General features: G+C 42.7%; 1 protein-coding gene across 9 annotated transcripts in view; it reads left to right on the plus strand.

Moving 5' to 3' along the window:
- LOC124041688 (unconventional myosin-IXb-like) overlaps positions 1-13,281 on the plus strand; it is a 74,700-nt gene that overhangs the window by 47,683 nt on the left and 13,736 nt on the right. For 8 of the 9 annotated variants that reach the window (XM_046359564.1, XM_046359565.1, XM_046359570.1 and 5 more), the window contains exons 21-32: positions 119-276; positions 387-704; positions 2,188-2,370; positions 2,755-2,842; positions 4,989-5,195; positions 6,866-6,984; positions 7,107-7,210; positions 8,708-8,880; positions 9,388-9,495; positions 9,763-9,933; positions 10,125-10,166; positions 12,205-12,316. In XM_046359564.1, the coding sequence (XP_046215520.1) occupies positions 119-276; positions 387-704; positions 2,188-2,370; positions 2,755-2,842; positions 4,989-5,195; positions 6,866-6,984; positions 7,107-7,210; positions 8,708-8,880; positions 9,388-9,495; positions 9,763-9,933; positions 10,125-10,166; positions 12,205-12,316 (1,783 nt within the window). The remainder of the gene's footprint in view (positions 1-118; positions 277-386; positions 705-2,187; positions 2,371-2,754; positions 2,843-4,988; positions 5,196-6,865; positions 6,985-7,106; positions 7,211-8,707; positions 8,881-9,387; positions 9,496-9,762; positions 9,934-10,124; positions 10,167-12,204; positions 12,317-13,281) is intronic. The other variant, XM_046359568.1, reaches the window with a different exon arrangement.

Consider the following 13,281-nt stretch of genomic DNA (forward strand, 5'->3'; position numbering starts at 1 on the left):
CTGTATAAAAAGCCCCTGAGTGGTAGGGTAAGATTCATGTATTTTTACAGCTGTGCTACTGTGTCCTAGCCAAATTTCCCCTCAGGGATAATAAAGTTGATCTCATCTTCTCCTATAGCGATGTTGGCGTGCGTTCCGGGCGGACACCAGATGCCGTGCGGCCACAGTGATCCAGGCAGCGTGGCGAGGCTCTCAGAAGAGGAAAGAATACCTGATAAAGAGGAACAGCATCAAGAAGATGCAGACACTGTTCAGGAACAAACCAGATCTAAACAGGCACTAACGCTCATCTTTTTATATCCTAAAAATGTACAATAAAGTTATAGAACTTTGAACTTCAGGGCCCTGAGTTTTTCTGACCAGCACAAATCTGACCCTACTTCTAGCTCAAAGGCTGAGGTAGAGAAGCCCATGCCTTCCCAGCTCCCTTCCAAGACCCAGTCCATGCCCCAGCCCCCGCCCAAGCTTCAGCCCAAGCACCAGAACCAGCCCTCGCCCAAGCACCAGAGAAGCCTGGAGAGGAAGGAGCTGAGGAGGCAGCACAGTTTGGAACCAAGCCCCAATAGGAGCCTCCAACCAGGCCCAGAGGTTAACAGACAGGAGGCTACCCAAAGGAACACAGAATCGGAGAAGAGAGAGGGTAGAGGCTCTCCACCTCCTCTCAACAGACCTCTCTCCCTTCCCCTGGACCCCAAGGCTGGCAGGTACGATTCTCTCCCATCCCTCACCTCCCTACCGCTCACCCCATCCTTCACCTCTGACCTATCCACTGTGATAGCTGATGTGTGCAGTGGCAGATTAGGTAGCAGTGGCATCCCCCAGGTGGATATAGAACTTTGAACTTATTCATCAACTATTGGTAGCTTCACCTGGAATGCTTTGCCAACAGTCTTGAAGGAGTTCCACATGCGCTGAGCACTTGTTGGATGCTTTTCTTTCACTCTGCGGTCCAACCCATCCCAAACCATCTCAATTGGGTTAAGGTTGGGTGATTGTGGAGGCCATCTAATGAAGCACCCCATCACTCTCCTTCTTGGTCAAATAGCCCTTACACAGCCTGGAGGTGTGTTGGGTCATTGTCCTGTTGAAAATCAAATGATAGTCCCACTAAGTACAAACCAGATGGGATGACGTATGGCTGCAGAATGCTGTGGTAACCATGCTAGTTAAGTGTGTCTTGAATTCTATATAAATCAGACAGTGTCACCAGCTAGGCACTCCCACACCATCACACCTCCTCCATGCTTCACGGTGGGAACCACACATGTAGAGCTCATCCGTTCACCTACTCTGGGTCTCACAATGACACGGCAGTTGGAACAAAAAATCGCAAATTTGGACTTTCCACCGGTCTAATGTTCATTGCTCTTTTTCTTGGCCCAAGCAAGTCTCTTCTTCTTATTGGTGTCCTTTGGTAGTGGTTTATTTGCAGCAATTTGACCATGAAGGCCTGATTCACGCAGTCTCCTCTGGAGAGTTGATGTTGAGATGTGTCTGTTACTTGAACTCTGTGAAGCATTTATATGGCTGTAATCTGAGGCTGGTAACTCTAATGAATTTATCCTCTGCAGCCGAGGTAACTCTGGGTCTTCCTTTCCTGTGGCGGTCCTCATGAGATCCAGTTTCATCATAGAGCTTGATGGTTTTTGCGACTGCACTTGAAGAAACTTTCAAAGTTCTTGAAATGTACTGGATTGACTGACCTTGATGTCTTAAAGTAATGATGGACTGTCGTTTCTCTTTGCATATTTGAGCTGTTCTTGCCATAATATGGACTTGGTCTTCTACCAAATAGGGCTATCTTCTGTACACCATCCCTACCTTGTCACAACACAACTGATTGGTTCAAACCCATTAAGAAGGAAATTAATTTGACAAATTAACTTAACAAGGCACACATGTTAATTTAAATGCATTCCAGGTGACCTACCTCATGGTTGAGAGAATGCCAAGAGTGTTCAAAGCTGTCAAAGCAAAGGGTGGCTACTTTGAAGAATCTAAAATGTATTTTGATGTGTTTAACAATTTGTTTTGGTTACTACATGATTCCATATGTCCATAGTTTTGATGTCTTCATTATTATTCTACAATGTAGAAAATAGCAAAAATAAAGAAAAGCCCTTGAGTGTGTAGGTGTCAACTTTTGACCGGTACTGTAAATCCAATCCATATTATATTTTTTAACAGGGACGGAGAGGGGGCGCACACCAGCCTGTCCCCTTACACAGGCACCCTGGAGCGCTACTCCCACTTGGAAGATATCAAGGAGCATGCGAAGAGGTGGAAGAGCAGGAGGGAGGGAAGACAACCGGAAGACTCCAGCCCTGAGATCCAGCGGCCCAGGGATAAACGCATGGAGGGGTTGCTGCTGTATGACATATTATCATGTGATGTTATCACAATGTTATGTCCAGTGGTGAAGTGGAGAGTAAACGCCATTTATGCACCGGTGTTGACTCATCTTTTGCGGAGAAAGGCATTGAAAGCATAGGGAGCGTTACTCCCTGCGAATATCATTTACCCACCTATTTTCTTACCTCTACATCACTGGTTAGGTCATGTCTTAGTGTTTCTCTCAACCATACCTGTTAAGACCCTTCAATGTCCCCTCAATATGATCTTGGATCACTAGGTAGATATACATCAAGTTGTTTCTTTCCCCATTCTCTGATTTATCTTTCATCAATGTCTTATAGCAATGTCTTGAATTCTAACATTGTTTACAGTTGACATATTTCTATCTCTTAACCTCAGGAACCGCGGGAAGTCTATCTCGCTGGACAACGTGTCCAAACTCAGCTCCTCAGGGTCAGGCTCAGACAGCTCTTCCTCCATTACTGAGGTACTACTACTCTACTATTGTTCCTTCATACACGTTAGATATGTACTACTGAGGTGTTCTTCTCTCGTAATGTAATTATTACTATTACACTCTACACCATTACGTATCACAGCTCTCCCTCTGCCACTGAGGTACTGGTCTCATACTGTATGTGACTGTCATTAATGTTATTCTATTGCCTCATTACTTATCACACACACAGGTACAGTTGATGTCGGAAGTTTACATACACCTTAGCCAAATACATTTAAACTGAGTTTTTCACAATTCCTGACATTAATCCTGGAAAGGGTACCCTGTCTTGGGTCAGTTAGGATCACCACTTTATTTTAAGAATGAAATATCAGAATAATAGTAGAGAGAATTATTTATTTCCGCTTTTATTTCTTTCATCACATTCCCAGTGGGTCAGACATTTACATACACTCAATTAGTATTTGGTAGCATTGCCTTTAAATTGTTTAACTTGGTCAAACGTTTTGGGTAGCCTTCCACAATCTTCCCACAATAAGATGGGTGAATTTTGGCCCATTCATCCTGACAGAGCTGGTGTAACTGAGTCAGGTTTGTATGCCTCCTTGCTCGCACACGCTTTTTCAGTTCTGCCCACACATTTTCTATAGGATGGAGGTCAGGGCTTTGTGATGGCCACTCCCAATACCTTGACTTTGTTGTCCTTAAGCCATTTTGCCTCAACTTTGGAAGTATGCTTGGGGTCATTATCCATTTGGAAGAGCCATTTGCGACCAAGCTTTAACTTCCTGACTGATGTCTTGAGATGTTGCTTCAATATATCCAAATACATTTCCTTCCTAATGATGCCATCTACTTTGTGAAGTGCACCAGTCCCTCCTGCAGCAAAGCACCCCCCACAACGTGATGCTGACACCCCCGTGCTTCATGGTTGGGATGGTGTTCTTTGGCTTGCAAGCCTCCCCTTTTACCTCCAAACTTAACGATGGTCATTATGGCCAAACTGTTCTATTTTTGTCTCATCAGACCAGAGGATATTTCTCCAAAAAGTATGATCTTTGTCCCCAGGTGCAAACCGTAGTCTGGCTTGTTTATGGCGGTTTTGGAGCAGTGGCATCTTCCTTGCTGAGTGGCGTTTCAGGTTATGTCGACATAGGACTCGTGTAAACTTCTGACCCACTGGAATTGTGATTCAGTGAAATAATCTGTTTATAAACAATTGTTGGAAAAATGACTTGTCATGCACAAAGTAGATGTCCTAACCGACTTGCCAAAACTATAGTTTTAACAAGAAATCTGTGGAGTGGTTGAAAAATGAGTTTTAATGTATGTAAACTTCCGACTTCAACTGTAGCTAAGATGCTATATGGCATGTTGTTACTGTATTTCCTGCTGCTGACACACACATGGATGGATCCCACTCTTCAGCTGGTCAGTAGGCACGAAGCGGGGAAACATTTTAGAACCGAAAAGATCTAATTCAACATTGGGGGGTATAAGATTTAGTTTAAGACGACTTAACATTTCACAGAAATGGAACCACCTAAACTAGACATGATGATGACTGGGACTTTCCAAACATTAATGATTTCATACTTGCCCAAACCTACATGTTCCCGCTGTATCCATACCCATATTGTTTGTTCTCAATTTTTTTTTAAATATAATTTATCATTTGGATATTTCTAGGGCTTGTTATACTTCATGCCAATTGTTCTATTTTATCTGTAGTCTACGTTTTTTCAATACTTATTAAATAATAATGCGTTTGATTCATCCACTGTCTTAATGATCATGTGATTTCCAGGTTTTAAAGTGAAATGTAAAAAAAAATGTCTACTTCATATTCATCATCTCCAGCACCACCAACATATGAAGTAAAAAAATAAATAATAATATTTCCAATTAGGTAAAGTTTTTTCCCGAAATTACTGATGACAAAAGAATGGTCCAACCCACTGCACCCTCATATGCCATATCTTGAAATAGTCAGATTAAAAGTAAACTTACATTGTAAATCTTCTGCCACTTTCTAACTTTTAAGAAAATTCTACATGCGACCACCTGTTTCAAAATGTATTTTCCCATTTTGTTCCTACTGAACCTTGGACAGTGAGGGGTCTCTCAGTCCCTCAACTCACCAGTGCCTCTTGACCTTTCCTGGCCACCATAGGTCAGGGTGCGCTCCCGCAAGCGGCCCAATCACAAGCGGCGGTTAGCCTACGCCCGAAGCGGGCTGATGTTTAACCTTAAGGGTTCCCAGGAGAGCGAGTTTTGGAGCTTCCCCCTCCCACCCATGAGCCCCTCACCGGGGGTCAGTGGCATGGGCCAGTCCAACCAACCAGAGGTCCACATCCGTCCACACAAACCTGAGGTCCAGGTACCAACCGGCCTGACTATGGAAAACCACTACGGGCCCTGGCACTGCACGCTGACTGACTCTTGCTGTGCATGCACTGCAGGCTTTGTGTATGTTAAGACAGGGTCTCATCTCCGCTCGTCTCACAGTCCCCGGCTGGATGGGTCTGCAATGTTCTACAGTGTTCTGCGGGTTCTATATACTGGCTTCTCTTCTTCAGGCCAGGGAAAGACTCAGAAAACAGAGCTAGTCACAACCATGAACCATCCTCTGCCACCTAAACACAGTGACTGGATGGCTCTCTGGTTGCTGCAGCTTGTTTCTGACCTTTTTCTGTCACAATGTTTAGGCAACACCATCAAAACCATGTACAGTTCACATCCCATTGATACAAGTTCAATGTTATGGGAGTAGTAATGGGATTAGTTCCCCAGTTGTCCTTGTGTGTATTCTCTGTTGGTAAAGAGAGATGATAATTGTTTTGTTCTACAAACTATAGCCTCTCATATAGCACACTGGTTTGTGGCAATCAAGATACACAATGATAACTAATCTTTTAGTCTGTGATGTTCATTGCTGCCCTCAATTGACTACAGCAAAAAAAGGTCATAAGTCAGGCAGAGGTTAGGCTCATGATGCTGCTGAAGGTTTTAAACATGGGTTAAGAGGGCGTGTCCACCATGTTCCTTTATCTCAGTCCATTCCTTTGATGTCCATGGTGGGAGATTACTGTAAGAGAGCAGGAAGGGAGAGAGACTGAACTTGGCTATGGGTGTGGTGGCTGCAGGCAGACAGGCGTTCCTGCTGGGGAATTGGGTACTAACCAATGATGTATATACACCCTTGATTTATTATGCTATTTATTGGCCAAATGAGTGGCTTTGAAGCCATTGGCCGCCATATTGGCACTCCTCAGAAGGAGCAGTCCTCCATAGGAACGAATGGAATTCTACAGTATTTCAATCAAATGTTTAAAGGACAAAATACCTGTATTTAAGTATTTCTTTGTTGTAGTGGGTCTAAAAAATGTTTTGGTAAAAAAGCGGAGGGATCGATGCTATGAATGCAATGACTGATCATTGAGGAAATTATTTTTTTAACCATGTTTTGGGGATGTACAGTGTTTGTTTACATTTAACTTGTTTACAAACATTGAAGTAAGAAAAAAAAGCTTATGTTGGGTTCTGATGGGGTACGACCGTTGAACTAAGCTCAAGGAGGCATTTATAAGGTATATTCTTCAACAACAAAAAACATCAAGAATCAATGGGTTTATCATTAATTTATAAGTCCAAAAATGTATGTAGCAACTAAGGATTCTCAAAAACAAATGTAGACATTAAAGGCATTTCTATAACTTCAAAAATCTTTTTTTACAATGGAGGGAAAATGGCTGCACAAAAATGGCTGCGCTCTGGCTTCAAAACATCACTCCCAACTGTCATCTAGGGTTTATACACATCATTGGAACTAGCTAACTAACTGGTGTGGCTGGGCCTGGGAGTTTTGCACTAGTACTACACCTACACCTGGGGAAATGGCATGACATCTGTTCTCAATATTTTCTTACTTTCTAGGCACAATCATTCCCCATGTGTTACTGGTTAATAATTATGTATCTGATTTATCCCCAGCATGGTTGTTGTCTCATGTCATACAATCTTAGATGGTCAGTAATTGTTTTCCCTCAGTTTCAGAAATCTTCAGATATTACCACGGATGTTGGAAGGTTCAGCCTCCCAGCCAGGAGTACCAATGAGAGCTCAATTATCAAAGACTACAGCCAATCCCAGCCAACCACACCTGAGAGGTAAAGGCGGGAGGAGTAAGGAGGCTGTAAACCATAATTGATTTGTTTTTTTCCTGTATATTGAATGGAGATGATACTATGTTCTTTGTCATGGTTAAATGTTAGCATTTTGTGTTCCACAGACTTGGCTTTTTCAGTAAGATTATGAAGAAATGGCCCAATAGAGACTCTCAGCCACCTGAGTACGGGAAGCGGACTAATGAGAATACACAATCGGAAAAAGGAGGTACTGTAGTCCTGCCCCTACAGCAAACTGCTCACTGTGCCTTCCAGCTTTAGGGCTCTATTTTAGGCTGGCGTTAAGGTGGCACTAGTATCAAACCCACATTAGTTTGCAATTTCATCATGTAAAAACTGGAGCTCTGCATTTTCCAGCCTGAATTCCAGGTTTGGCAATTTACCTGTCTTCTATCAGCTCGCTTTCGCTCAGATGGGCAGGGTGGAAATATTTGAGGTGTGTCCTTAAAAACATGATCCAAAGTGCTAATTTCAGGCTGCGCTGATAGGGATATTTAAGGCCAACCAAAAGCTGGTTCTAGTGGTAAACAAAGTTGGCTATGGCATGAATTTTGACAGCGAAAACTCAGCCTATCCAGCTGTGACGCACACTGCCCATATGCGCATGAAACGAGACTAATGTGCTTTTGGTGCCTGTAGATTCTGTATTTAGAAACAAAAATGTTTTTCCACCATTTTCAGGTTTATTTGATAAAAAAGCAGAGCCTCCCCTCCTCTCAATTAAGGTTGTTTTTGTCTGCCCAATGTCATCTGGAAGTAGTCAAGACTGCTGATAAAGGGTTTAACTCCTGAGACCACTTGGAAGTAAATCTTAATCACCAAAGCTTTATTAAAATATCACGTTTGAGAGGAATTAAACAGTGAGCTGAAATGAACCTTTTTATCTATACATTGTAGGCCGTCCCACATTATTTTAGCCATGCAGGTCCATTTTGGATGTGCGTAAAAACCCTCCATAGTGTGTTGTTTTTAATATTATATGCCCATGGGGAGAAATAATGGTGCCTGTAAGTGTGACATAGGCTATTTAAAACAAGTTGTTGTTATGATTAGAATTAGTTATTTTTATGCCTCATCAATAATGAATTTAATGTTGCTTATTGACAATGTTTGGCATGTCCATGCTCAGCAATAATGAAATATACAGTAGGCCTAGACCCTATATCAGTGTGAATGCTATTGAAGGCAGTTACTTAGAACAATATGGTCTGCAAATGGGTTCAAGTTAACCTGAAATGAGGGGATTGGTCTACATTTAGTTTCTGTAAGCCATTTAACAAACTATAACAGTCTTGCATTGAAATTGGAGTTGATTCCAAGGCAATATATAAAAGATTGTAAACACAATCTGAAACAACCACATATTTTGCCATGGAGCACGTTCTGATTGGCCAGTGAGGGGCCAAGCCTTGACACACTCACACCTTGTTTATTCATCGAAACTCAGCCCTTTCGTTGCAATGCCAGCAAGTGCACCGATAATTGTGATAGCAAAGTTTTTATTTCTCACACACCCCTGGACCTGTAACTTTACCGTTTAGATTTAACATTGCATTAGGTTTGTTAAAATAGGGCCCTATGACTGATACGATTTGAAAGGCACTAAAAATGTCTCTTTACTACCATCTAGTGGTCAATGGTATAATCTCAACCACATGTCCCCTCTTTCTAAAAGCACACACACACATCCTTCCCTTACCTACAGCCATCTCTCCATTCTCCTACCCCTTGTCGAGCGAGGGCAGCGGGCAGCCTCATAACCCCTCCATCAGGATCAGCCGAGCCGCGAGTGTTTCTGAGAAGTGGAATGCTTCTCTGGAACGGGAGATCACCAACACCAACGAGCTCCGAAACCTGGACGAGTTCCTGGGGAACCAGGTGGGATACCTGTCTCTCACTCACCTGGTATTCACATCAGGCTTAGGAGTTAGCCCTATTGCAACTGCATATTGTTTTATTAAACAATCAATATTGTATTGCCCATTGGTTTATTAGGATGTGTTTTAGTCTTCAGAGTTTTTCAAGAGCAGTTATTGACTGACTAAGATCGCCCTGTCATTCATTCACCATCTTTCTTTCTCACTCATTGACACACTCACATGTGTACTAATAACTCTGAGACATGGCGCCATAGGCGTCTATAGACATTTTCCTTCACGTGCTTGGTTACTTGCATGTTCTTGCAGTGCATCTTTACAACATACCGACTTACCAGTTCTGGTCAGAGAATCTGAACGCGTAGTCAGGGCCATTTTGAATTATGGATAATGATACATGTAGAGATCCATAAATAAGAATTTGTTCTTAACTGACTTAGTTAAATATATATTTTTTAAATTATGTTTAAAAAAAATCCATGTAACTTCATACCTACCATCTCTCCAGGTAAATGAGCTGCGTACAAGGGCGAAGAAGCTGTCAGCGACAGAGAGCATCTTCCTCACAGCCACCATGCAGTTCAGAGAGACCATCAAGGGCATGTACTCCGTCTCGGTGAGTATCCAAGTCTATCCACCGGACTGATCTGGGCACCTTGAACACAGAGATCGTTTTATGGAGCTCTAGGTATTTTGATAAGCAACTATGCATGGGGGTAATTAACCAAGATCAAAAGGGTGTCTTGAAACGGGTTTTAAAATAGATTGGCGTTCACTGCCTGAGACTGATGTAAAGATTTGGGTTGTGCTATACTGTACATCAAATCACCCCCACACTCTTCATGAACCCTGTCCTCTTCTCCCATGTGTACTCTCCAAACAGAAGCCCCACATCAGCTACAAGGGCTTGATGAAGGGCTACCAGAACCGGGTGTCCAGTCTTGCCGAAGCCAAGCAGCAGACTGAGGTCCAGTCAGTGGTCAACCTGTTCCAGTCCGTCCTGGATGGCTTCATACGGGGAGAGATCAAACGAGCGGAGGCTGGGCCGGTCAAGGTAGTTCTGAATAGAGTAGAGTCAGACAACCACACATTAAACACCAACAAAGACATACACATGCACTCACACACTCGCAGCAGTTTTTTTTACATTGTTTGTGAGCAGAATACACTTTTGAAAGTTTAAGAGCTGTGTATGTCATTTTAAGAGGTGCAGTTGTTTCATGTCTACTTTTCAATGTGTTGCAGACGATGAAAAAGACAAAGATGAGAGGGAAAAAGAGCAAATGTGTAAGTTAAATTGTTAAGGTATCTTTTACTTTTTGTCACACTCCTATCTCACAGCAATACTGTAGCCTACCCATACTGCTAACAGTCTATTTACTTTCAAGCATTGGTTGGCTATTGAATGAGCGATGGATAAATGTTAGCCTAATATTTGTGGTGTAGCGGGAATAAACCAATCATGTCAGAAAAGGAGAGACATGCCCTGCAATATGAGTATGATTTAGGCCTACAGTGCATTCGGGAAAGTGTTCAGACCCCTTGATCTTTTCCACATTTTATTACTTTACAGCCTTGTATTAAATTGTCGCCCCCTCAATCTACACCCCATAATGACGAAGCAAAAACAGGTTTAGAAAGTTTCGCTTTTTTACTGGAATATCTAATTTACATAAGTATTCAGACCCTTTACTCTGTACTTTGTTGAAGCACCTTTGGCAGCAATTACAGCCTCAAGTCTTCTTTGGTATAACGCTACAAGCTTGGCACACCTGTATTTGGGGAGTTTCTCCCCTTCTCTGCAGATCCTTTCAAGCTCTGTCAGGTTGGATGGGGAGCGTCTCTGCACAGCTTTTTTTTAGGTCTCTCCAGAGATGTTGGATCGGGTTCAAGTCTGGGCTCTGGCTGGACATTGAGTCTTGTCCCGAGGCCATTACTGAATTGTCTTGGCTGTGTGCTTAGGGTCATTGTCCTGTTGGAAGGTGAACCTTCACCCCAGTCTGAGGTCCTAAGCGCTCTGGAGCAGGTTTTCATTAAGGATCTCTGTATTTTGCAGCATTCAAGCCATAGAGTTCAACTTAGTTGTATCAGATCAGAAAATCTTGTTTCTCAAGGTCAGAGAGTCCTTTTGGTGCCTTTTGGTAACTCCAAGCGGGGTGTCATGTGCCTTTTACTGAGGAGTGAGTGGTTTCCCTCTGATACTATCATAAAGGCCTGATTGGTTGAGTGATGCAGAGATGGTTGTCCTTCTGGAAGGTTCTCCCACCTCTGCAGAGGAACTCTGGAGCTCTCTCAGGGTGACTGGCTGGTCGGCCAGCTCTAGGAAGAGTTTTGGTGGTTCCAAACTTCATCCATTTAAGAATGATGGAGGCCATTGTGTTCTTGGAGACCTTCAATGCTCCAGAAATGTGTTGTTACCCTTCCCCAGATCTGTGCCTCGACACAATCCTATCTCAGAGCTCTACGGACAATTCCTCCCACTTCCATGGCTTGGTTTTTGCTCTGACATACAATGTGTCAACTATCGGACCTTATATAGACAGGTGTGTGATTTTCCAAATCATGTCCAATCAATTGAATTTATCACAGGTGGATTTGAATCAAGTTGTAGGAACATCTCAAGGATGACCAATGGAAACAGGATGCACCTGAGCTCAATTTCAAGTCTCATAGTTGTAAGTCGCTCTGGATAAGAGTGTCTGCTAAATGACTTAAATGTAAATGTAAATAGCAAAGGGTCTGAATAGTTATGTAAATATGGTATCTTTTTTAAATAAATGTGCTCAAATTTCTAAAACCTGTTTTCGATTTGTCATTATGGGGTATTGTGTGTAAACTGAGTAAAAAAGAATATTGAATCAATTTTAAAATAAGGCTGTAACTTAACAAAATGTGGAAAAAGTCAAGGTGTCTGAATATTTTCCGAACACACTGCATATAATAAAAGTCAAATAAATATATTAGGCGACATGCTGCTATGCGATTATCTTACCAACGGAAAATTCATCTTTTATCATTAGGGCTACGTTGTAATGTTTTTATCAGCCTACCATTATTATAATTCCTGTGCATCAAACACCAACATATTTCCCCCAAAGAACAATATTTGCTTCCAATACAGTTGATCAACCATTAGAAGTTGTTCGTATGCAAGGTCTGAGATATGCACACTTTCCTGTCAAGTTCAAAATGGATAAATACCAACCTTTGTGGGGAAACTGGCGCACGCAAGGTTTATAATTTTTTTGTTGCACGCAACTTTGATTAGTAAGGTCCCAGGTTGCCTGTCATTCTCCCTATCTGATGTGTGTTATACTGTTTCAAGCCCAACAGCCCTCTAGATCACATGTTCAGTACGTACCAGGTGAACATAATGCAGTCCTGTGACCTGTGTGGTTCCTTCATCTGGGGCATGGAGAAGGCCTACATGTGCAGCGGTGAGTAACCTACAGATAACACTCTGTTGTTCACCATCTTAAAACATAAAACTAGAACATAGAATAACCAGTGTATTATTTACACCCATCTCGTACTGGGTCCGACACCCCTCTTTGCCTCCAGAACAGCCTGAATTCTTCGGATTACAAAGTGTCGGAAATGTTTGTTGCTGAATTGGTATCAAGGGACCTAACGTGTGCCAAGACCCCCGCCACCAGCCTGTACCATTGACACCAGGCAGGATTGGTCCATGGACTCTGCGTACGCCAAATCCTGACTCTGCCATCAGCATGGCGCAACAGCATTCGTCAGACCAGGCAATATTTTCCGACTCCTCAATTGTCAAGTTTTGGTGATTGCGAGCCCACTGGAGCCGCCACTGATAGGAGTGGAATCCGGTGTGGTCGTCTGCTGCATCCGTGACAACAGTACACCACTGTTGTACTGCGCAGTTATGTCTGTTGGTGCACCATTGTCGATAAACCCTAGACACTGCCGTGCGTGAAAATCCCAGGAGGGCGGCCGTTTCTGGATCTGCCGCTCCTGGCAACGATGATCATACCTTGCTCAGTCGCTTAGATCACTCGTTTTGCCCATTCTAATGTTTAATCAAACAGTAACTTTATGCCTGTCTGCCTGCTTTATATAGCAAGCCACGGCCACCTGACAATCTGTAGGAGCGATACATTTTTGTGGACGAGGTGGTGTACCTAATAAACTGGCCGGCGAGTGTATATTTATAACATAGATGAGAACATTACAACAGAAATATACACTATATATACACAAGTATGTGGACACCCCTTCAAATTAGTGAATTCTGATATTTCCGCCACACCTGTTGCTGACGTGTATAAAATCGAGCACACAGCCATGTAATCTCCATAAACAAACATTGGCAGTAGAATGGAAGAACTGAAGAGCTCAGTGACTTTAAAAGTAGCACCGTCATAGGATGCCACGT

Source organism: Oncorhynchus gorbuscha, linkage group LG08 (assembly GCF_021184085.1).
Source record: "Oncorhynchus gorbuscha isolate QuinsamMale2020 ecotype Even-year linkage group LG08, OgorEven_v1.0, whole genome shotgun sequence".
In the NCBI taxonomy this organism is placed as follows: domain Eukaryota; kingdom Metazoa; phylum Chordata; class Actinopteri; order Salmoniformes; family Salmonidae; genus Oncorhynchus; species Oncorhynchus gorbuscha.